The 22,454-nt window shown below is 39.8% G+C and overlaps 1 protein-coding gene across 5 annotated transcripts; it reads left to right on the forward strand.

Annotated features, from left to right (window-relative positions):
• Positions 1-351: 351 nt before the first annotated feature.
• Positions 352-22,027, forward strand: LOC114289682 (phosphoesterase). 5 transcript variants are annotated; one of them, XM_082884175.1, is made up of 12 exons: positions 352-873; positions 965-1,024; positions 2,898-2,972; positions 3,041-3,103; positions 4,183-4,254; positions 4,472-4,528; positions 4,953-5,029; positions 19,128-19,209; positions 19,396-19,512; positions 20,532-20,659; positions 20,761-20,830; positions 21,691-22,027. In XM_082884175.1, exons 1-12 carry the CDS (start codon positions 547-549, stop codon positions 21,739-21,741), a joined length of 1,179 nt encoding a protein of 392 aa, XP_082740301.1. In that variant the 5' UTR covers positions 352-546; the 3' UTR covers positions 21,742-22,027. The 5 variants fall into 5 exon arrangements, 4 of the variants coding, with proteins under 4 accessions (XP_082740301.1, XP_082740302.1, XP_082740303.1 ...); XR_014338745.1 differs by having other exon boundaries at positions 361-873; positions 20,478-20,659; XM_082884176.1 differs by having other exon boundaries at positions 369-873; positions 2,898-2,960.
• The last annotated feature ends 427 nt before the right edge of the window (positions 22,028-22,454 follow it).

Raw genomic sequence — 22,454 nt, forward strand, 5'->3', positions numbered from 1 at the left:
TATTTTATCAAAAAATATAGGATAACACACATATAATTTGTATGAATTTTACATCCATACAATAAATTTAGTAAAATATGTAGTAAATCATTTGAGATCTGAGCATAACTCTATAGAAAATTGCCTGACTTCACGTACGAAAAAATCAGATCAATCCAGGAATATTTGGTTAATTTTTTTTTTTTGTGGCAAATTAGATATATCTTTCGAGATTTTGTAAAATTACAGATATTCCTAAAGATTATATTTACATAACAAATTATGAAACAATTTGTTATAAAAATATAATACTTATAATTTTCAAAACCTCAAAAATAACTGTAATTTAACTAAATCTTTGTAATTTGCCTTTTTTTTCTTTTTTTCTTTTTCTTCATTGCCACATGAGATTCAACTTTGTTGGGATTAGAACCAACTGTAACCCCACTTCGCTGACTGCATCTCGGCTCACCAAAAATGGCGGGAAAATGTTGACCCTCAGTTCTTTTGTACTCGGAACCCTATGAAACACCCTAGAATTTCCCATCAACATCTGATGAATCGCTCATGCTTATAGTCTCCAATCTCCGTGCATTCCACCGTAGCTCCGTCCTTTCAACCCTATTCGTCGTCCCGAAAAACCCTAGGTTCATAATCCGATTGGAGTTTTCTTCAATGGCATCATCGAAGGTCGTAGCGGAGTATGCGAAGTCGGGTCGTTCTTCATGCAAGAAATGCTCGAAGAAGATCGACGCGAATGCTTTGAGGTTGGGTTCAGTGAGCAGAGACGAGCGAGGGTTCGACATGACCAAATGGCACCACTTGAACTGCTTTCCCATGAAATCGGAGTCGATTGCCTCACCAGAGGCGATCAAAGGGTTCTCTTCGCTGAAGGTTGGTTCGATTGGTTATGCTAATTCACTGTTTCATTTTAGAGTTTATTTCCGCTTTTAATTTTTTTTTTTTTTTTGATGTGATTTTACAGAGTGGTGATCAGGAAAATTTGAAGAAATTGCTTGATGAAAGTGCTCTCTCTACAGAAAAGGTAGGTGATGAAATTCTAGCCCTAGTTGGTTGGATAACTGAAACTCTAACTTGGTTGAGGAACAAAAAGTAATGCAGGTGCCTATGGTTGATACATTGCTGCTAGATAGATACCATGCCATAACTGGGTAGTTAGGATTTACTATAAACCTAGTTGGTGTCCAGGTGACAGATGTTTTACTTTTTTAACCATCTTCTAGGTTATACCAGTTAATGTAATATGAGATTCTATGGCGGGGATAGAGAAATATGTCTCTTGATTAAAAGAAAAATGAATTTTCTTGAATTTTACTCCCAACTTGTTTATCAACTTTATCCTTGAAAAAGAAAAATAGGAAATTGAGAATTTGAACCTAAATTCGGCTAATATCTATGCTTGTAACTTGCCAATTTAAGTGTTAACGATTGTAATTTCTTCATTGTTCACTTGCTGATCTAAATTTCAAGAGTGTGCATAAATCTTGTTGTTCTTTTGCTGTCCTCGTGTATATTGTTTTTGGTAAGTATTGAAAACAGTAACTTGGAAAGCTTTCAACCATGTTGTCGGTGAAGTCCTTTAGTTGTGTAATTACTAATTAGCGCTGATTATGTTCTACCATATGCTACTAGGGGGCTTGAAGACCTATTTATCTAAAAATCACACCATTTGGATTCTAAATCTAATAGCTTTGCTGCCTATCTTTTAAGGCAACTACTTCTAAACTACTGGCTACAATTTTGAATTTATGGCCTAGAATGAGAAATGTTTTATGTTGCCCATACAAAATTTGATGACAGTTGCAAAAGAAGAAAATAAGAAAGAAAAAAAAGTGATTGCAGACTTTTTTAAGATTGTGATGTTGAGCAGAGTTAAAGGAGAGCGTTAAGGAGTTTTAAAGATTTTGTTGAACTAGTTGTATACTAAACAACATTGTTTTAAGGGTTTTTGTTTTTATTTTTTTGGTGGCATGAAATAAATGTGTGATTGGTCTTTAGGAGGGATCCAACCCAAAAGATCAATGTATAGGAAGTGTGGGATTAATGCTTATATGGTTGTTACTTGTATAAACATTCCCAGAGATGCTATGCGACTGATGTCTTAAGTATAATTTATATTATATTGCATTATGCTAAAGGTTAGGTGTAGGGGTGCTCGTGGATCGGTTTTGACTGTTTGGTTTGCGGTTTGGACTTGCCCGCATGTCTACGGTTTGGAGAAAATTAAACTTGCAACCGCTCGCAGTGCGGATTGCAGTTGTGCGGATAGGGTTTGCGGATATGCGGGTAATTGTGGACGGGTTGTGGATTAGGCTTTTCCTTTCAAATTTTATTGTTGGGCTTGTTTTTTTTTTTTCCATTTTTTAAATATTCTTTTTGGGTCTTTCCCCCAATTTTTTAAATATTATTTTGGACTATAAAATCACATATTTCTTATCATGAAATCATTATTTTTCAAATGATTTATCCCAAATAAATTACAACCTATTTATCCAATTTACGTGCAGAAGGAAACAAATCATAAACACAGGCTAGGATTAGTCAATTGACTGACATTCACTTTGCAAAAAAATATAAGCTAAACAATGTATGCAAATGCGGGTAAAATCCGCAACCCGCAAAATAGGAAAATCTTAACCTGCATCCAACCCTAACGATTATGCGAAACCCGCCCAAATAGGTGTGGGCGGTTCAGATTGGGCGTTTCTCGCGGGTCAGATAACCTTATGTCCAACCCTAGTTATGTGTGTATCCAATCTTTCCCCTCGTAAACATACATTAATGTGTACTAATTGTGTTTTTTTTTAATTTTTTTTTATTATTATAAATATACAACTGTATTATGTATTCATTGTGTATTTTATTAGAATATATAACAAAATATTGCTACATTTTAGGTTGCCATGGGAGATGAAGATGCTATTGAAGGAAGCAAAGAGAGAATTTCTAAGCAACCGAGGGTGAAGAAATCGGTCAATACCAAGCTCTTCACTATAAAGTTATTTGTCTATGATCATGACTTACATTTCTCCATTAACAGGTTCATAAAACAGATGAAGGTGAAAATGATGACCTGGAAGATAAGAGTTCAAAGAAAACAAAGGTATGCGGATGCATTTGTGTGGTGGCTTAGTATTCTGATGACAACTCTTTAAGTCTTCTAGTTGATAGGTTTGTTTTTTGTGATATGCAATGTCTAAGTCTAGGATAATCCTACCTAAAATTCATGGAAGTTTATATATTTATTTGCTCTGTGGAGAAAGCCACCTTAGCTGTTGGGTGGTTTGGCTTTGGACCCCTTTTCTTTGTTTTTGTTTTTTTCAAATGTTTTGGATCTTTACCCATTCATTTGGTAATTTTACAAATAAATATTGAAAGGGGATAATGTGGACATTGAAGTGTGATCCTTTGGAAACACCCAAATGGAAAACAAGCTGCAAAAGAACAAAGCGCCAAAGCTCCCAAGCTTCTTGTTCACACAGAAGTCAAAACGAACTAGTAATGAGTTCCAATACAACCATTTTTATTGAATATGAGGAAACTGTTGATCGCATTAACAAGAACCTCATAATATTGACAAAAATTACTCTTAATAGTTATCATATCCTTATGTGTCATGTTGTGAACATCTTCTTCTTGATCTTGAACGTGGTGGTAACAGTGGGTTGTCATTGGTGATGTGGAAAAATTCTGGGCCCTCTAGGAATAATGGTGGAGAGAGAGAGAGAAAGAGGATGGCTCAGTTGGACCATTACTCTTGGGAGTCATACTAAGGAGCTGCAATGGGTTATCTGTGATATGCCTTGCGAGGTGACACATGGTTTGGTCAAAGTCAGTCTTCTTGTAGAGGCCTCTTTCTCATGTCTAAGGCTTTTCAAAGTAGATCCACCCAAGATGGTGGGACAAACAACTTTGATGATCTGGGAGGTTATGTTATGTCATGCCTTAGGACTTGAACTCCTGAATCCTGGTATAATTGGTTAACATGTTGCACTGTTAGTTAACAGGACCGTCTATAAAAAAGCAGCTGACCTAATAATAGTTTAGCTTTTAGTGAAATGTTATTGTTCCTATAACATAGCCTTGTCGTATTTACAGTTATATTCTCAATGTTCTTAGTGTACCTTTTTACTGTGAAGTATAATCATTTAATTAATTTATTTTGCATTAAATTGCACCTAGTTGTCTACACCTACTGAAGTAGCTGAGCCAAACATATCCTTTTCAATTTCTGATACCAAGGATAAGTATAAGGTATGATCTATCCTGGAACATTTTTGTATTTGTAATCTCTATATAGGATCCCATGTATTGGCAGTTTTTTCTTTTCTTTTTTCTATCACAGTAAAATTCTAAAGCGGCAGTACTACATTGGGGCAATTATTTTTTCATAGAAATCTTGACTTGGTCATGTATATTTACATCTTACCAAGATTTTTTCTTCTTTTTATTCAATTATTTTCTGATTCAGGATGCGACATTATTACCAAAGTGGAAGGCATTTCAGACAGTCATATTCCTTGAACGGGTGAGATGGATGGATTATTAACGAATGGTTTTTTAAGCTGCAGGTTGTTACTGGATAAGTCAAGAATAAGGTTTAGAAGTGCTATTTGTTTGCAAAGAACTCTAGTTTTGGTTTGATCGCATAATCATTTGGGCAAAAAAGGTAGTCAAGAAATCCTCTGTGTGATTCTTTCTGTCACGTGTTATGTATTGTACCAAAGGTCACAAACAATGTCATACCTTTATGCTTATGGGAAAGAACTTTGATGAGAATACATTTTCTTTAGTGTTGGCCTTCTTTTTGAACCTCTATTTCAAGTTTTGCGTCCTGATTGATTTTGGTGACTACTCAATTGACACGTTGATGACATTCACATTGGTAATGTTCTGCATTGACAACGGATCTGAAGTTGGTTGCATGTTGTTGATTTGTTTACTTTTCATAGGACGATGGCCTTCGTGATTCAGAAAAAATTGCTGCATTTGATTTTGATGGGTGTCTTGTGAATACGTCTGTGAAAAGGTATGATTATTTATAATGATAAATGAGTTACTCTGAAATTTTATAAATTTAAATTGTGGCAACGCATACTTTAAAAAGTAGGCTTTAGTATTAGATGATACTCTGACATGCCATGTATTGCTTATTCTAGGAAGTATTTCAGGTGATACCTAATTGAACCAAGTAAAGCAGAAAGATTAATTAAAGTATCCGTTGAGAAAATAAACAATTGGTATTTTGGACTGATTCTTATTTGAATTGGATTATCAATAATTTGTTTGAATGAATTAATTTAAAGACTTATATTGACAGTTGTGGAGAAGTGGTTTGGAAATACTCTAAGGTCCTGTAAGACGTTCTTGATCCTCTGATTGCCACCTGAAAAAGGATTAACACTCTGGTTGGGAGTGCTGGAATTAGCACTCCGATGGACAAGTTAGTATATGCTCTCAAGTTTGCTTCTATCTCAAGTTATTTAATCTATTCTCACATACCTTTCTTAGGTTGATGTTCCTCTTATTTATACTAGTATCTGGTCCCAGAGGTCGGGCCCACTCTTAATCCAGTGCATGATTGCTTATTCGGCCTTTCTGTAGTATGCCAATTCCTACTTGGCTCCTTGTATTGCCGATTTAAATATTTGGCTTCAGGACCCCTTTGGACAGAGCCGACTTGTCTTTGTCCTGATTTTCCTTCAAATGAATTTGGCTTTCCTTAGTATATAATTGTTCGGCCCCCACAATTGCCCCCCAAACATCCAACTAACAATAATTAGTCGGCATGTTTGGTTTTAAACCTGGAAAGTCAAAAATATGGCACTTGCACTCCTTCTAATATTGAAGCGTCAGAATGTCCACGCTTTAGAAATCATTATAATTTCCCGTCCCTTCGTACGCGTCGTTCATTAATGCGATTTGAAATTGTGTTGTCCCTTCGAATGTATTTTTTTTGAATACGCAAGGCTTCGTGGTTGCCTCTTAACATCTCTCTTTCATTTCACGACCTCTGCAACTTTTATCCGTTCCCCATTGTCCTCTCTGCTCCTTATAAGTTCTTCTCTTCTTCATTCCAACTCCTATTTCCTTGTTTGTTTTTAGTTTAGAGTACTTTCTATTTTGGCTCGGATGGTGAAACATTTGAAAGCCCTTCTTTCTGCGGATCGTGTTTCCGCTTTTCGATGCCATTTTTTTATTCCTGACGACGTCCATTTGTCACTCGTGACAGAGAGCGTAGTTAACATGGAGAGGACTGATGCAAGTACGATCATCTTTCCTCTTCTGTCAATCACTGAGGGCGGAGGCCGTTTTCCCCTTCACTTGTTTTTGAGGGCCGTCCTTCGCTATTGGGATCTATTCCTTTCTCAACCTAACGTAAACTTTTATCGAATTATAATGGGAATAGTAGAATTAAACCCGCCGACTTAGGCTTAATCTTGGAATTCATGCTATTCGACATTGTTATGCTTTGGCCAAATCCTCTGGTCGGCAGGGACACTACTTTCTTAGGGCTAAGGACACTGGCCATTATTTAGTGACTATGCTTGCCAGCTCTGGCAAGCATGTTGATGATGTCATGGTCGTTGTTCGAGGCAACTGGGAATTCGGTGGGGGTAAAGATCATCTAGATCTTGTGCCTAGATAAAAACGCGAACCAGGTGGCCGTGTAGTCCCATTTTTTCCACGCATTTCTTATACGTTCATTCGGCTCAAAGCTAAATGTTTGGCCATTGAGGTAATGTATTATCATTCGGCTATATAATCAGATGGCGATTATAGTGATGCCCTTGTCTCATTTGGGCATACCATTACACGTCGAATAACATGTGTCCCTTATAGGTTGCAACTTGTGAATAAAATATTCGATTCAAAGCTAAACGTCTGGCCAAATGAGGTAATGTATTATCATTCAAATATATCATCAGATGCGGATTATAGTGATGCCCTTGCCTCATTTGGGCATACCGTTAAAATGCCGAAAATCCCATGTACTAATCGTTTCAGTTTGTGCAGGTAACAATTTGAAGAAAGTACTTTGCTTCGGCCGACGACGTTGTGCTTCAACAAGCCAAAACCGCCTAGAATTTTTTGGCCGTCCCAACCTTCAAAAACAAGGGCGAACCACCCATATGCTGTTGCGATACGAACCTACATATGCCACTTTTTCGGCTGCGGATCACATTCCGATTTCGAAGGGCGAACAACAGCTCACGGCACTCATTTTCCTGAACTATAAGAACCTTGGGGGAATTGGTGTTGGAGATTCGGATTTGGAGCAAGGTGAAGTCCGTGATCCGATCGTCGAACCAAACGAGGCCGATTTGTAGGAAGTCGACGCGACTCTCAACTTGGCTTTTGAGGAAGTCGGCATTAACTCCCTGTCCACTTCAGGCCGGGTTGACATATTGTTGGAAGACGATATTTTCACCAATTTAGATCTTCCCGGCACGGATCCTGAAAACATGGCCAGGGAGTCGCTTTCACAGATGGCCAGAAGAAAGAACGTCGAGAAGATTGGCGGCTCGAAGAAGGGTTGAGGTTGCTAGGCCTGAGCCCCCACCGCCTATTCAGACTGGTTCTCTTTCTCTGGCTCCAGTTGAGGTTAAAACTTCTCCAGCTCTTGTTGAAGAAACGGAGCAAGTTATTGATGGTGTTTGGGAAGTGAGTTTTTATGTAGATTTTATTAGATGTAGGTTTTTATGAGATAAAAAATTTTTGGTGTTTGGGAAGATAGTTGGGTTTTTATGTGATTGGATGTGATGTTTGTGAGAGAAAAAGTGAAATGATTATGGGGTTGGATGTGATATTTTGTTTGGATGTGTTTTTTTTGGTTAACTTTTGTCTTTTAGTGGAAAAAATGAGAAAAAAATTTGGGAACTTGCTTCCCAAACACCACCATTGTGGATAAGTCGGCCATTGAGCAATCGAACAATCGATTGGTCGAACAGAGGGGGGGAAAAACGCCCTGCCGAGGTTAGAGCCGATTCCTTAAAAGACTTAGTCGATAAACGGCCACGTATGGATGAACCGCAGGATATAACGGCGTCGTTTATTATCTAACCTAAAATAAAGAACACGCTGGTTTCGGCTGACGCATCGGCTTTAAAGGACCCTATTGTGGCCCTAAGTGTGGCCTTGTCGATATCCTTGTTGGTAGACAGGGTTGCGTTCTGTGTAGAGCCGGACGTGGTGTTGATAGCGCTAGTTGCTCAGTCGGCGGTATTGGTATGTACTTCACGTATATTATTTTATTTTATTTTTTGTTAAATAATGCCGATTAACTAACGTGTGCTTTTCTTTAGACGGCGGGCAGGATCGCAGAGATCAGTTAGCGTCATTATGATGCCGGTGAGCAAATCGGCTTACTTCAAGCCAAAATTGAAACCGAAAAGGGCAAGGCTAAATAGACATTGGCCAAACTGGCGGTGACATCTCTTAGGGCTGACTCTGAAGCCAAGAAGGCAGTGGAAGAGCGAGCAAGGGGCCAATGCCGAGGAAGAGAAGGCTAAACGCTCAAATCTTCTCAAGATAGCCGCCGAGGATAGAGCGAACGTTAGTGAAGAAGCGTTAAAGTTAGCGAAGGAAGCGATTGTGAAGTTGGAGGCCGATTTGGAAAAATAGAAGAAGGCGAAAGAAATTGTCGACTCTGAGGTTTCCAAAGCGTTAAATGGCGGTGAGGATGCTGCCTTGGAAAAATGTGTGGAGGAAGTACCCAAATTTGAGAATCGGGGATTCAAACATGGCTGACTCAGAGCTCTGGTGGCCGCTAATTTGGTATTGGAGCAGCCAATTCCATATAAGCAGCTAGAGGTTGAGCCGCTGGAGTCTGACCCGGAGGAATAAGTAGTTGTGTAATTTTGCTTTTTGATTAGTATTTTCTTGTATGTAATTTTTTGTAGATTTTGTAAGGCAATTTTCATGCGTAAAATGATGACTGATTGTACTCAATTTATTAATGAAAATTGTCTTTTTGTCTATTTTCTGTGTGCTAATTTGAGAGTGCAATGCCAGTAGGTGATAACTAATTTGAGTTAGTCAAAATAAAACACAGCTCAATTCGGCTATAAAATTGTATGTCGAGCTCAATAATTTGCCAGGTTGGACAAGTTAATGCCGAATAACTTGTGTCCCTTGCAGGTTGTAACTGGTGAATAAAATATTCGGCTCAAAGCTAAACGTCTGGCCAAATGAGGTAATGTATTATCATTCGGCTATACTATCAGATGCCGATTATAGTGACACCCTTGCCTCATTTGGGCATACCGTTACAACGCCGAATAACATGTGTCAATTTGGACATATTTCAAACCTTGCTACAGACGCGGGGTTAACATATCATCAGATGCCTGAATGTCTGGCCAGATGAGGTAATGTATTATCATTCGGCTATATCATCAGATGCCGATTATAGTGACGCCCTTGCCCTATTTGGGCATACCGTTCCAATGCCGAATAACATGTGTCAATTTGGACATATTTCAAACCTTGCTACAGACGCGAGGTTAACTGCTGGGCTCATCGGAAATGCTGCATTCGTAATTAATGAACGAGGTATTTAGTATTTAAGAAGCTGCGGGTGTTGTGGAATGAATCTGGCATAGATGACAATAATCAATAATTGGAGGAAGAACAGAAACGTGAGTTGGACCATAGATGTCGCAGAGGTTGTTCTTCAATAGTAAAAGAGAAGCAAGAAGTTTGGCTGAACTAGACGCTGAAATGCATCGCGTTACTGGAAGCGAAGCTCAAAGAACGAGGGATGTAGCAGCAGAGGGGAGGGAGAGACGTCGATCGCCTAGACGTCGAAGTAGATCCCCCAGAAGAAGTGACGCAGTGAAGTCTCTTAGGGATGGGGTGCAGCAACGAGGGTGAAACCGGTGGTCAGAGTGTTGTGCGAAGTGAGCCGAGCAGAGCTTTACGCCCGTTGAGCGTTTTGGTTTTCGTTGGGAATAAACTGATGACTGAAGCGGATTCGATCGTCCGCGATCCAAATGTAACAGTCGAGTTTGCTAGACAGATTTTTTCGCCGGAGGTCCAGTAATCGATGATCGGTCGGCCTGACTACAAAGTTTTTCGGGAGGGCGTCCATGGAGCGGTGAGGGGTCTATACACCTTTTATGACATCGGTATGCGTCTTCGTACCGCATGAAGGGAGATATAGCAGAAAGACAACCGCATTTGAAGCTTGGAACGTGCAGAAAAAGTCGAGAATGAATTAAAAAAGGCAAAAACTTTTGAAACGTAGTCGGCAAGTCAAGTTAACCCGATTGTGGCAGAAAGGGTAAACTAGTGGCTTTTAGATCATGCCATTGCCGACCGAGATATGGCGAGCATGTTCGCAAGAGAAGCAATAAGAACGAAGGCCTACAATGAAGGCTTTTTTGATGGCCGAGAAATTGGTATCGATAAGACGAAAGAAAAGTTAGCTGAGGACGTCTGTTGGTGCGAAAATCGTGAATTTAAGCATGGGTAGACTAAGGCACTGCAGGCTGCGGGTATCAACTCATCGTTACCTCTATTGGAATTACAAGTTTCCCTTCGAAGCTTATAATGTCGAGAAGATCGATGATGAAAAGGGTGCTGAATAAATTTATATGTCGATATGCATTGTACCCTTTAAGTTTGTCGAAAGTCATGTATTTAGGCTTTATTTAATGAAATAAACATTTTTCTATATTGTTTCGATTAATGTTTGTTTTTGTTTGTGGTAATCGTACACTGATCCATACCATTATATTGCCAAATTTGGTCCTTCCGAATTTGGAGGATTATTCGACCATTTGTGGTTATTAATGAAAGGTGCTCCAAATTCGGAAGATTATTCTACCCGAATGTGACATCCACGGAAGGGACTGAGTTGGCCAATTGTGACATCCACGAAGGGCGTTCCAAATTCGGAGGATTATTTGGCCCAAATGTGGCATCCACGGATAAGGCTCCGAATTTGGAGTCTCTTAGTGTTGGCCAATCGTGACATCCACGAAGGGCGCTCTGAATTCGGAGGCTTATTCAGCCCAAATGTGGCAACCACGGATGGGGCTCCAAATTCAGAGTCTTTTACTGTTGGCCAATCGTGACATCCATGAAGGGCGTTTCGAATTCGGAGGCTTATTCGGCCCAAACGTGGCAACCACAGATGAGGCTCCGGATTCGGAGTCGTCTTGTATTCGTTGTCAAACCATTATTAACAAGACTGGGATAAGAAAGGGAATTGCATTGAGGAATTTAAAAGAAATACATACATATTAGCGAAAGTTCATACATCACCGAAAATTCGAAGCAAGTTAGCATGCCGTACAGGTTGGCTTAATGATAAAATTTACACAACTGTGTGGAATTCCAGGGGCGTGACAAACTTCTCCCAGCCATGTCTTTGGGCCAATACGCCCATGTTCCGGTGATTGAATCAACCTGATAAGGGTCGTCCCGGTTGGGGCCTAATTTTTCGTCTGCTGGTTTCTTGATAGCAGGTAATACTTTCTTGAGGACCAGTTCTCCAGGTGTATAGCGACGCAACTGTACGCACTGATTGTATGATTTAGCGAGGAGTTGCTGATGCTGCGTTGTGCATGTTAAGGCACGATCTCGACGTTCTTCAATCAGAGTCAAGTCTAAGGCCAACATCATGTCATTATGGCCCAAGTCAAAAACCTTGGATTTCAGTGTGGGTAGGCCGATTTCCAGGGAGAGAATTGCCTGGGTTCCAAAGCACAAAGCGAACGGCGTTTTCCCAATGGATTGCCTTGGAGTAGTGCGATGAGCCCACAATACACTAGGCAACTCTTCGACCCATCTACCTTTAGCTTTTTCCAATTTTTTCTTGATGCCATCCAAGATGATTTTAGTGGAGGACTCAGCTTAACCATTGCTTTGTGGATAGGCCGGTGAGGAAAAGTATGGTCTGATACCATACGCGTTGCATAATTCTCGGTAGATGCCACAATCAAATTGGGTACCGTTGTCCGAGACAAGTGCTCTTGGTATGCCGAATCGTGTTATGATGTTTTTCCATACGAAACGCTTTACATCGACATCTTGAGTACGTGTTAACGCCTCTGCTTTGATCCATTTTGTAAAATAATCTGTTGCAACAATCAGGAATCGCTTGTTCCCTAGAGCCTGTCGTAATTGTTTGATGATATCAAGTCCCCATTGAGCAAACGACCAAGAACTAGTGATAGAGCTTAACTCCTCGGCAGGAAGATGAGTTAAAGGGGAAAACTTCTGGCATTGTTCGTATTTCTTGACATGGCTCTCAGCATCTGTTTGCATGGTTGGCCAATAATACCCTTGTGTTACAACTCGATGGGCCAATGAGCGTCCTCCAAAATGGGCGCTGCAGCCACCTTCGTGTATTTCAGTCAAGAGTTCCTCAATTTTGTCTGGATGAACGCATTCTAAATACGGTCCGGAAAGGGATTTTTTGTAGAGCTTTCCATGCGGATCCAAATAGTATCGCAGGGCTTTATTTCACAGTTTGGGGGCTTCTTTCTTATCTATTGGGAGTTGCTTTGAGGAAAGGAATACAGTAATGGGATCCATCCAACTTGGACCTGATTCAATGATGTTAATCTGACCTGGTTCAGAAGAGGCAATGCTCGGCTCAAGATCAAATCCCACTTCAATTGTCCGTTTGATTTCTGAATCGATGGCAGAGGCTAGGCAAGCTAGGGCATCCGCATGCGTGTTCTAATCCCAGGTTATTTGATTCAATTCATGGTGGTCGAATTTTGCGAGTAAGGAATTCGCCGTTTTCATGTAGGCTGCCATGCGGTCATTTTTACCTGGTTGATGACTAATTTTGAGTCACAAAAAACAAGCAGCCGCCGTGCACTAAGGTGAAGTGCATTCCATAAGTCGGTTAACAATACTTCGTATTTGGTCTCATTGTTTGATGCATTGAAGCTCAGTTTGACCGCCTACTCGATTATTGCTCCTTCTGGGGTTATGATTACTATGCCTGCTCCACTGCCACGTTGGTTGGATGACCTGTCACAGTTAGGGGTGAGCAGCGGATATACCGATCCGCCAAAACCAACAGACCCGAATCAATCTGCCGCATTATGGACGGATGCGTGATGACGAGCGGACGGTTGCGGATTGATTTTCTCCAATCCGTCAATCTGGCGGACGGATGACGGATTTGAGATTCCTTTGGCCGCAACCGAACCGTCAAACCGCGAACACCCCTAGTTATTTATAAGACTTTGTGTTTTCAGTTTGTTTAAATATTTTGTTTGTATTTTCAATTAAAAAAGAGTTTAAATATTCTGTTAAAAAAAAATTTTCAACTTGAATATCTTTTTTGAATTGAAAAAAATCAACGTATTATTTATCTATATTTTTTGATTTTTAAATCTATCTCTAAAAATAATAAATAGAAAATATGATATACGCTGGTTGGTTTTTGTTTTCAAAAACAGATATAGATGTAACAATACAGAGACATACAATCTCTACTAGTGCTCTGTTCATGGTTTTGGTGGTTTGAATTGTTTTTATATTTTAAGAACCACAGATTGTAATACTTTATGTGGATGAGGCATGCAGTAATTATGATATTCAAAAGTTTCAAACTTTCTTGCTTTTGATGTGACATGCAGTGATTGTAATATTTTTTTAAGTCATTAACTGTAATACTTTCTTATTCTTTTTTTGAGAAAGTGCACAAGTTAAATTATGTTGAAAATTTATAAAATTTTAAACCGCCAAATCGATTCGCATCCATCCGCCAAACCACCAATCCGCTCAATCTACATCTGCCGGATTAGCGGACGGATAGCGGATTGGAGGTTCTGTGGCCGCAACCGACCCACGCCCACCCCTAGTCACAGTACATCTGCCAAATGTCTCCAACATATATCCTCCAGTTGGGTTTAGGTTGCATTTGATCGGATTTGAAGCCGGCGAGGTATCCTGTGAATTCGGCTACAAAATCGGCGAGAACTTGCCCCTTGATGGAAGGTTTAGGCAGAAATTGGATATCATATTGGCTGAGTTCCAAAGCCCATTTCGAAATGCGTCCTGATGCTTCCGCGCTACGGAGCGTTGATCGGTGGGGAAAGTCCATTAGTATCGCTATGGTATGCCCCTGAAAGTAATGCATTAAGGGCTGGTTTGACAAGTGTAAAAAAAGTCAAAAAGTTAAAAAGTTATAAAAAAATTAAAAAGTTATCACTATTCACCCAAAAAAAATATAAAAAATTAATATACAAATATTAAATACAAATCAACTTTTTGGCCCATCAATGTACGCAGGCCAGCTTCAGTGAAAGGAGGAAAAAAAATTGCATGTGTACATTCACTAAGTTGGATGGTAAAGTTGGGCACGTGAGGGCCCACTATGGGTCCCGTTTTGATAATCTGAACTGTTCAAGATGTAGAACTCGTCTAGTACTATATGCCTGTAAAAATCACGTCTATCGGATATCGTTAACTATATGATCAAATCAGTTTTGTATAAAAATTAGATGGTGTTATAGTTAACAGTTGACAAAAAAAACTAACACGATCAGGTAGCTATCAATATCCAATCAACGTGATTTTTTACAAGTATATAGTACTCGACGAATTCTATACATTGACGATTCCAATTAAAAAAAGGGGACCCGTGGTGGGCCCTCACGGGCTAAACAACACCGTCCAATCAAAGCTCGAAAAGGAGGCAATCTTTTCCCATGTATTCACCAAGTCGATGCACTATCAATCCGTATGGCGTACTACACTATCTCTCCTACACACTTCTTTATATAATTTTTTAATACACATTTTTTCATAAAAAATAAAAAAGTTAACCCAAACATTCATATTTTTTCCCTCAATTTTTAGTCCAAAAAGACAAAAAGTGCACTTATTTAGGACACCCCAAGCAATCCCTAATTTTCTTGCAGCCATAACGAGAGCAAGGATGAGCTTTTCCATTGGTAGATAGCGTGTTTCAGCGTTAGCCATTGCTTTGCTTACATGCTAAACTGATCGCTGCTCCCGAGTTCTTCCCTTAAAAGTACGACGCTAACCGCCCGATTAGATACTGCTAGGTACAGAATGAGCGGATCACCTGCCGCGGGGATTGCCCAGAGTGGTATTGATCGGAGGTAAGTTTTCAAACTGTCCAAAGCAGCCTGGCACTCGGGAGTCCATTTAAAGGCTTTACCTTGCCGAAGTGTATGAAAGAATTGTCGACAACGATCTGTGGAACGGCTGATAAACTTGTTGAGCTCCCATTAACTTCTGAACCTCTTTGACCGACCGAGGAGAGTCGAGGTCTAGAATTGCCGTGATTAGCCTCGAGTTGGCCTCTATTCTGCGGCGGTTAACAATGTAGCCAAGAAATTTGCCGGAACTTACGCCGAATGCACACTTTGAGGCGTTCAGTTTCATTTTGTACTTTCGAAGAATGTCAAATGTCTCTGCCAAGTCGGCTAGATGGGCGTGCTTTTCCTTAGATTTGATGACCATGTCATCAATGTATACTTCCATGGTGTGGCTGAGCTGTTCCTTGAACATGGCAGTAACTAGTCTCTGGTAAGTTGTCTCTGCATTCTTCAGCCCCGAAAGGCATGACTTTGTAGCAATAGATTCCACTTGGGGTGAGGAATGTAGTCTTTTCTTGGTCCTTCGGGCGCATGGCAATTTGGTGATAGCCTCTGTAGGCGTCCAAGAAGCTCATACGTTGATGATGCGCCGTTGCATCTACGAGTTGGTCTATTCTAGGGAGGGGGAAACAATCCTTGGGACAGGCTTTGTTTAAATCCATGAAATCTACACAAACACGCCAAGATCCATTCTTCTTCTTTACAACCACAGTATTGGACAATCATGTAGGGTAGGTAACTTCTCGAATTGCCTTGGCATCAAGCAATCGGTTAACTTCCTCAACAAAGGCAGAAGCATGCTCCGCGGCTGACCGGCGACTTTTTTGAATGATTGGTTTACATTTTGGATCAACGTTTAAACAGTGCTGGGCCACAGACGGATCCGTCCCCGACATCTCGTATGGCGTCCATATAAACATGTTGAGGTTGCCGAGTAAGAAAGATATAAGCTCGTGCCTGTCAACTTCGTTCATGGAAGTGCTGATCATGAAGAACTTGTCAGGAGTCCCATTAATTTTGATCTGATCCAAATCTTCAGTTGCCTTTTCATTGGGGATCTTCCCAATGTCCTCGAGGCTCTCCCGATCTGGTACTTTAATTGAATTCACTTCCATTTCCTTTGGTCTCTTTGTAGCAGCAACAGGGTAGCATGCCTATGCTGATTTATGAGTACCCCGAATTTGTTCAATGCCATACTCGGTCGAAAAACGATGTAATTGATGGTAGGTGCTTGGAATAAGTTGCATTGTATGCAACCAAGTTCTGCCCATGATGAGATTGTATGGTGACAGAAGTTTGACGATCAGAAATTCTACATCTACTGATCTGGTGCCCGCCTGAACTGGTAACGTGATCTTGCCCAATGGATACTCAAGATTAGCGTTGAAGCGAATAATGGGTAATCGGTCGGAAACAAATCCGAGTCCGTGAAGCTGAGTTTGACGTATGTTTTGTAATACATTATTTTCGAAGTGCTTCCCTGATCGATGAGAACACGTTCAATAGTGAATCTGTTGACGCGTAGCTCAATGACGAGGGGATCGACATGTGGGAGAGTTACTCCAACTAAGTCGGTGTCGTCGAAACTGATCCTCCTAGTTTCATGGGGCCGTTTTGCTGGTGTGATCGGCCTTTGGAGGCTAGGTTGTAACTGAATTGTATGTATCTCGGCTGACGACGGCAGGCTGTATATCATGTGAATTACACCAAGTGGAGGTGAATCTGGCCTTAGGGCTACCGTGTTCGATGGATTATTCTTTCGGACGTGTTACGTTAGCTGGCCGTCTTGTACCAGTTTCTCCAGGTGGTCCTTTAGTGTATAACAACTGTCGGTGTCATGACTATGGTCCTTGTGGTATTCACACCGCTTGTCCTTTCTCCTAGTATCAGGAGGTCTAATCATTTTGGACGGCCATTTAAAGAACGGAAAGTGTTGAACTTGCGACAAAATCTTGCTGACCGGCTCTGCCAACTCAGTGTACTTTTTGTTCTAGCGTCTTGTGTGCCTGCTATCCACTTGATATTGTTCATTCGATTGATGTGAACATTGATCATTTGATCGGCGCGAGTCACGCCTTTTGTCTCGTTTAGCTCGATTTCGCGGTTCGGGGCTCCTTGATGGCACGACGCTTATCGGCTGAACGATTTTAGGCGGAGCCGTCTTAACGGCTTTCTGTTCAGCTTTGACCCGCAGGGCATCGTCTTCCACTTTTCAATATTCTTCGACTTTCTTCATTAACGCCCAGACTGTTTTGGGGGGCCGTCTGCTCAACGAATTGCGGAGGGGACTATCAGGATGTAATCCCATCTTAAAGGCGGTGATGTCCATGGAGTCATTGCAGGAATCGTCTACCAGATTAAAGCATTTCCAATAGCGTGCCGAATATTCACGAAGGGTTTCTTTTGGTTTAATTTGCATTGCCCAGAGAGAATCGGCTTGCTTTGGCTGGATTTCATTGGTGATGAATCTTGCCCTGAAGGACTTTTGGAGTTGATGGAAGCTTTTAATTGATGCCGGCTTCAGTTTATAGTACCATCTAACGGCCAGTGGTCCCAGACTGCTCGGAAACATTCGATACATGAGGACTTCATCGTCAGCATGCAGTGTCATTGCCTGTTTATAATGACGAATATGATCAGTGGGGTCCGATTTTCCGTCATACAGGGTGAACGATGGTACTTTGAACTTCTTGGGTAGCACTGCCCTTGCAATTCGTCGCACAAAAGGGTCATGCTTATCTTTTTCGTCCGAATCATCACTTTTTCTCCCTCGCTTGTGCCGTACATACGGACTTCCTTCGGATGAGTTGGATAAATAGACTCGTCCCTTCTTTCTGGGTTCTGGGAATGGTGAGTCAGAATCAGTGTTATTATCGTGTTTTCGAAGTCAACGTCGTTGACCATCTTTCTTTCCCGAAGGTCAACCCTGGTCTTGGCATGCGGCCTGTTGGGATTTTGCCATCTCTAGGGCTAAGTCCTAGCGCAGGCGCTCGTTCTCAGCCATCATGTTTTCCAGTCGCTGTTCATTTTGCTTTGCTTGATCCATAATCGTTTGCATTGTCTCATGCACTGATGTCGAGGGTGAGGTCTGGGCTATTGAGTCGAAGTTCAAGGCCCGTCGTGCAGTGATATTCTCCAGTTCAAGCATGTTTTTTGGAGTGATGTCATCTCTTGGCGTAATGTTGTTAGCGAACTGGAGGATTATCTGTTACGCTCGCCATGGATGTGCTTGAGTATTCCTACAGACGGCGTCAATTGTGGAGAAGTGGTTTGAAAATACTCCAAGATCCTGTAAGTAAGACGTTCTTGATCCGCTGATTGCCACCTGAAAAAGGATTAACACTCTGGTCGGGGTGCCGAAATTAGCACTCCAACGGACAAGTTAGTATATGCTCTCAAGTTTGCTTGTATCTCAAGTTTGCTTGTATCTCAAGTTATTTAATCTATTCACACTTACCTTTCTTTGGTTGATGTTTCTCTTATTTACACTAGTATCTGGTCCCAGGGGTCAGGCACACTCTTAATCCAGCGCATGATTGCTTATTTGGCCTTTCTGTCGTATGCCAATTCCTACTCGGCTCTTTGTATGGCCGGTTTAAATATTTGGCTTCAAGACCCCTTTGGACAGAGTCGTCTCGTCTTTGTCCTAATTTTCCTTCAAATAAACTTGGCTTTCCTTAGTATATAATTATTCGGCCCCCACAACAGTGGAAGATGATTTTCTTCATTGCAATATTAGTTTTCAAACTTATTTATAGATGTAGAATATCCAATATATGATAAACCAATGACACTACATATTATTTCACAAGGTGAAATATATTACCAAACTGCTCCCCAAGTGTACTACCATGGCAAATGATTATCTGTTTGAAAAAAAAAAAAAAAAAAAAACTCTTTGTGGAGGGTGTCCTGTAATTCTAGTGCAAGAAAGATTTTCAGTCACATTAGCATCCATGAATTTGGTTAATCCTAGGGCTGAGCATCACTGAAGAAATTTATTGACAATTTATTTTACTTTAATTTCAGAGTTGGTCCAGATGCTTGGTCTCTTATGTATCCTTCAATACCAGAGAAGCTGCAGGGCCTGTATACTGAAGGCTACAAGCTGGTTCACTTCTTTTATACCTGAAAGCTCTTTGAAAATTTTATTTTGGCCCTAAGAAAAGATGATTCTGACATGTTATTAGATATTGTGATCATTTGGTTAATCGAGTTGTGCAAGTTTGTTTAGCTTGTATCCATCTTTTTCTTCTTATTTCTTTATCATAACCATGATCATTGTTGTCCTTAATAGGTGATCTTCACTAATGAATCTAACATTGATCGCTGGAAGAATAAGAGACAGGTAGCTGTGGACTCAAAAATTGGACGCCTCAACAATTTTATCAAGCATGTGACTGTACCAATTCAGGTGGTTCAATGTGGTCATTATATTATTCCTTTTGATCTATTAATAATTTAACTAGTTTTGACCATTTTAAGGAAATAATATAACTGAGTATTTCACAGCTATCTTTCTTGGAAATTATACTTCAATCCTTGGTTGATATAGGATCATTTGTGTAAGAGCATCCTACTTTAAAAATGGTATTTGTTACTTCTCCAAACAATTTAATAGCATGCATCTATTTTTATCACATGGATGCAACATATTTTAGTCAATACAATCGATGTTATTCATAATTTTTCCCTCTTGCAAAACTTGACAAACAATTAGTGGCAAAAATTATCAAATTGTTTAAAACATGAATATTGTTGTAAATTTTTTAGTTTTTTGAAGAATTAGATTCGATTGCTTCTTAAATGTTTTCTTCTTCGGACTCTATAGATTTCTCTCATCTCTATCCCCACCCAATTTGGTGTTGAGTTTCTCCTGGGTTAAAAAACCTTCCGTGGTTGGGCTTGCCTTGCTGCACGCCTCTTGTGGTACGAGTTTTGTTAATTGTGGTGCCTTTATGTTTCTTCTCCAAAAATAGCCCCAATCAGTCAGCCTGTGTTATGTGGCTTGGGTTTTCGTAAGGCTTCAAAATTTCTATTTTCTACATGATTTTCTTCAGAAAGAGCAAGACTGAATAGTGTCTGCGTGGTGACTCTTTATTTTGCCACTGTATGCCTTGGTAGAAAACGCACTTTGAACCAATTTGTGCTTATGATGTGGAAACATTATTTTCTTAATATGGTTGAATACGTCTGTGGTTGTAACTGTTAAGAATATATGTATGTTTATATGTATCTTCTTTTTTGTTTTATTAATGCTTGAGGGTAATATATGTATTTTCTTTTGTGTTGTATTTATGCTTGATAGCAGTTTTGTCATTTTATCTTTTCTTATCTCCCCTTTTTTTCTTTTTCCCGGCATTTTCTTTGCTTATATAGGTGGAAATATTATAGAAATTTTGCGAAGTGCTCACTGGAAATCACCCATGTCAGGTTTTCATAGCTTGTGGAATAGGTAAATCTGATGGCAAAGCAGAGGACCCCTTCCGCAAACCAAAGCCTGGGATGTGGCATCTTATGGAGCAGCACTTCAACTCTGGCATTTCAATTGATATGGATCAGTTATTTTCCGTTCTTTCTTGTATATAATTTCTGTTTAGGCTGTGACCCTACCATGGAAGATGGGATTAATCTTCTGACAAACTCGTCTCTGCACTTGTAGATCATTTTATGTTGGTGATGCGGCTGGGAGAAAAGATGACCATAGTGATGCTGACATCAAATTTGCACAGGTATTGTTACAGTCATGTTATGATTTATGCATATCATCTTTATGCCCAAACTGTCATTTCTTGTTGCATTTTGAGTTTTGATTCTGTGTTTCAAAATGCATCTTGTCTTTTGTCTAATGGTAGTTTGCCTTTCAGTGTGCTGATACAATGTTACACTCCAAAGTTAACACAATCTCTTTACCTTCTTTGGATGATATTACCAATATGTATCCTCAATAAGCACATTTTTTGGAGGTAGAAATATGGTTTGGAGAATGACAACTTGTTCATGTTACAAGATTGTTTTCATAATTTCACATTAAAGATGTCATTGAATATATCATTTTCCGCACTTTCGCTTAAATGAACATGCATTCTCTCGTTATAGTGGTCTAACTTGGTTTAATGGTAGTATCTCATAGGCATCTTATTACAATCATGTAAATTTATTTGTCATTATCATGAACTATGATAAAAATATACCCAACACATTTATGAAACACCTTCATACGTTTAATGGACAGACCATTTTCCTTGATTTGTTCAATTAATCTGGAAATTCAAGTGGTTGGAATATTTTTCAGAGTACCTAACTGAGTTTTTGCCCTAGTGTGCATATTATTGGGGTGACCATTGGTTTAATGGTTAAGACTTGGCCTAATAACCTTGAGGTTATGGGTTCAAGTCTTTGGACCACCACTTTACGCTTTATGTTAAAGGTTAGGTGTGTACTGAATCTTTCCCCTTCCAAACACACATTAATGTGTACTTATTGGGCGTTGTTTTTTTTATTTTTAGAATATATTCTATTGAATGTTCTCACTTGTATGCTTATTAGGTCAACTAGCAACATTACTAAACATATTTTTTCTGGGTTGCAGGCTGTTGGGTTGAAGTTTTATGTTCCTGAGGAATACTTCGATGTGAAGTGAGCATCTGGTTCTTGGATTCTGATTCATGAAATTCCAGTCAAATCTTTTTGGCAATCATACTATGCTGATTGTAAGGACATGTTTCAGCATACGGTGGTGATTTTGGGAAGTCATTGTAAATACTACTTTCTCTGAAAATTTGTGAATTGTTTTAAGCTCACTCTCACTCTCACACACAGGTGTGCATGAGTTCTCATGGATGAACTGTAACTAGCCCACTAGGAAGTTTTGCACGCGTTGCTTTTGATATGCCATCGTTCTAATCATTAAGAATCCTTTTGTTTAACCTAAAGCGTGCACCAACTCGTTTTTGGACATTAAACCCATCTGCATCAGCATTACAACAATTACAGAGTAATCTTAATACACCCTGCAAACAATATGCTGGAAATACCGGCTGCCAGTTGCATCAGCCATCTTGAACTCAATGTGAACAGAGCTTATGCTCTATATCATTTGGATTAGTGCTTACATTTTCATCGTCCACTATTTGTAGTTTTCTCAAGTTTATTACTTCTACAACAAAACAGGCTTACAGTTCTGCAAACTGTAACTGAAAGTCGTGTGTAGGGCCTCTTGGTCGTTTTTTCATTTTTTTTTTTTGATATTATTTTTTGAAAAACAGTCGTCATGTCAATCAGAAACTAAGGGTATGCTTGGTTTGGTTTTGGGAGAGTATTTTTTAAAAATTGTTTTGAGGAGGGAGTTTAGAA

This window comes from Camellia sinensis, chromosome 8 (genome assembly GCF_055761805.1).
Source record: "Camellia sinensis isolate YWXY chromosome 8, ASM5576180v1, whole genome shotgun sequence".
NCBI classification, from domain to species: domain Eukaryota; kingdom Viridiplantae; phylum Streptophyta; class Magnoliopsida; order Ericales; family Theaceae; genus Camellia; species Camellia sinensis.